General features: G+C 50.1%; 1 protein-coding gene across 1 annotated transcript; it reads left to right on the top strand.

Annotated features, from left to right (window-relative positions):
* Positions 1 to 433: 433 nt before the first annotated feature.
* CDV56_108907 (NAD(P)-dependent alcohol dehydrogenase) lies at positions 434 to 1,710 on the top strand (the record flags this gene model as incomplete). Its single annotated transcript, XM_026762526.1, has 3 exons — positions 434 to 460; positions 563 to 685; positions 784 to 1,710. 3 exons carry the CDS (start codon positions 434 to 436, stop codon positions 1,708 to 1,710), a joined length of 1,077 nt encoding a protein of 358 aa, XP_026616215.1.
* Positions 1,711 to 2,888: the final 1,178 nt, after the last annotated feature.

Below are 2,888 nucleotides of genomic sequence, written 5' to 3'. Positions count from 1 at the left end.
GGCTAAAGAAGGTACCACACGGGTAATTTCTTTACATACAAAGTAGAAGGGTCTCGCCCGACTGAGGTCAAGAAACCCCCCCCACCCAACCAGTGTGACCAGGCAAGTTGGCGGGGAGCGGAGATATTCAAGTCGCTATTATCCACTAGATAGATGTCCCTCTGGAGAGCTCGCTGCTCTAGGTCATAAGTTCTGGGTTTGGGTAATTTGGGTAAGCTTTACTTTTTCCCCCTTTTATCCTGTCGAGTATAACAGTAGCAAGCAATCCTCCTTCTCTTCCTCCGTCTTTCCCTTTCAGTTTCCTCAGTGTACCTTCTTCAGACCGCCGACGTTCTCAGCAAACATCCGGTTGAGGTCTCCTATATCAATAAAAGAAGAATAAGAGGAAGAAGAATACAGGGAGAATCTTGAGCACAGACAAAAGCGATACAAAATGAGTACATCAACAGCCACTGCCCAGGTGTGTCCGCTACTATGGTCTCCTCACCAACCATGAAAGCCAACAGGAGCATGGAGAAGAGCAAGGAGAAGGAGGAATAAGGTTAACATCTTCTCGAATCAGAATCTGTCCTTTGTCCTCGAAGGTATCCACCAGGTCAAATTTGAAGATCGACCTATTCCAGAACTAAAAGACCCTCACGATGTCCTGGTGAACGTCAAATTCACTGGTATCTGTGGCAGTGATGTACGTGTTTGCGCATTTCAGCCTAGCACCCTATATCCACCTGGTCTCGCTCGTTGGATCGTTGATCTGGCTGACTGTTTCGCATCCGTTGCAATCAGGTCCACTATTGGGAGCATGGTTCAATCGGCCAATTTGTTGTGAAGGAACCCATGGTCTTAGGGCATGAGTCCTCCGGAGTTATCAGCAAGGTCGGCTCAGCTGTCACAGGCTTGAAAGTGGGAGACCACGTTGCCATGGAGCCGGGTATTCCATGCCGTAGATGCGAACCTTGCAAGGCTGGGAAATACAACCTCTGTGAGAACATGGCCTTCGCAGCAACTCCACCATATGATGGCACCTTAGCCAAGTACTATGTACTTCCCGAGGACTTCTGCTACAAACTTCCCGACAGTATCTCCTTACAAGAGGGGGCTCTCATGGAGCCTCTAGGCGTCGCGGTTCACATCGTGAAACAAGCAAGCGTCAGCCCCGGCCACTCCGTGATCGTTTTCGGAGCCGGGCCCGTTGGACTATTGTGCTGTGCCGTCGCCAAAGCTTTCGGCGCGGCTAAGATCATCGCTGTGGACATACAAAAGGCGAGGCTGGACTTTGCCAAGAAATATGCGGCAACATCAACTTTCGAGCCCGCAAAAGTAAGCGCGGTGGCCAACGCGGACCGACTGAGAAAGGAGAACAACCTAGGAGTTGGTGCAGACGTGGTTATCGACGCCTCAGGGGCTGAACCGTCCGTTCACACCGGAATTCATGTTCTGCGCCCCGGTGGCACATACGTGCAAGGTGGGATGGGTCGGAGCGAAATAACCTTTCCAATCATGGCGGCTTGCACGAAAGAGTTGACTGTCAAAGGTAGCTTTCGGTATGGTAGTGGTGACTATAAGCTCGCGGTCGACCTGGTCGCGTCCGGTAAAGTCAATGTGAAGGACCTTATCACCGGTGTGGTCGAGTTCCATGATGCTGAACAGGCGTTTAAGGAAGTCAAGGCTGGGAAAGGCATCAAAACACTCATTGCTGGGATGCAAGGTTGAGATTTCCACCCTGATGATCATAAAAATGGCTTCGAAAATGTGTAATTCGAACCAGTGGTCTTACGCCATTCAGCCTCTACCCGTTTTGAGACCAGGGGATGAAAAAGACATGCTAGTCGTTCTGGTGTCTAATATTTGGAATGAAACAATAATAACTGAAATCTCACTTGTGTATATCTGAGCCCAACTCATGACAACCACGATTTTCTCTGGTCACGCGACGCACGATTGGCAGCATTTCAGCCGCTGGCAAGGACATGGAGCTGTCCGTGATTTCATGCATGACGAGGTATTCGCTGATTAGCCACAATGGCAAGTAAAGCCCTACCAGAGGAGCGATAAGAGGCACTAGGGTATCGCGCAGCGCAAAAAGAAAAAAAAAGGAAAGGAAAAGAAAGGCGAAGTTACCGAGTCCCATTGTCCATGAAGACAATCGAGCAGAAATGGAACCTAACTTCGAGGCAAAGAGGGCGATACAAGGTATTTAGGGCAGGTGCGTACGGAATAAGCGATTAGACAGAATGAAATAAGGCAAATGCACACTTCCATTATGTCGTAGATGGGGGTAAATGAATTCCGCTGCGCAGACCTTCCAGGGGAGAAGGGTTAAGATAAGAGCAACGAGTGACTCTGAGGCAAGCGAAGGAAGGGCACGTGCCAGAGGTTTGAACGCTTGGAAGGGTCAACAACATCCTGTACCCTTCTTTTGGTGCGAGCCGCTGAGTCGAAAGACCTCTTCCCATTCTCCTATGTTGCTTCTCCAGTTGTTCACTCCCCCACTGCCACCTCGCCTTTTTGGATTCCTGCGATGCAGTTGCACGGAATTGTCATCGACTGTCATTTGACTTCGAATACTCGACCCATCGCTGGTGCCCTGGCCATATAGTCCGCCGTCGCCGTATTGAATGCCACTTTGAGGATCATCGGGGTCGATCTCCCCTAGCTCAATCTTGGTAAGGATAATTCGGGCCAACCGGTTGAACAATTCTTCCACGCCTTCTCCGGTAAGAGCCGATACTTCGACAGCAACAGGAATATTCGCCTTGGCAGCCCAGTGTGCTGACTCTTCGGCGCTCACTTGACGACCTTCAAAGGCATATGTCGCCGTGAGTCTTGTTCCAGTACCCAAATGGCTTGTAGATCGAACAGAACCAGGGACCGAGTCGATTGGGAATGAT

Source organism: Aspergillus thermomutatus, assembly GCF_002237265.1.
Source record: "Aspergillus thermomutatus strain HMR AF 39 chromosome Unknown NODE_47, whole genome shotgun sequence".
Lineage (NCBI taxonomy): Eukaryota > Fungi > Ascomycota > Eurotiomycetes > Eurotiales > Aspergillaceae > Aspergillus > Aspergillus thermomutatus.
This window is presented reverse-complemented; position numbering and strand designations above follow the sequence as displayed.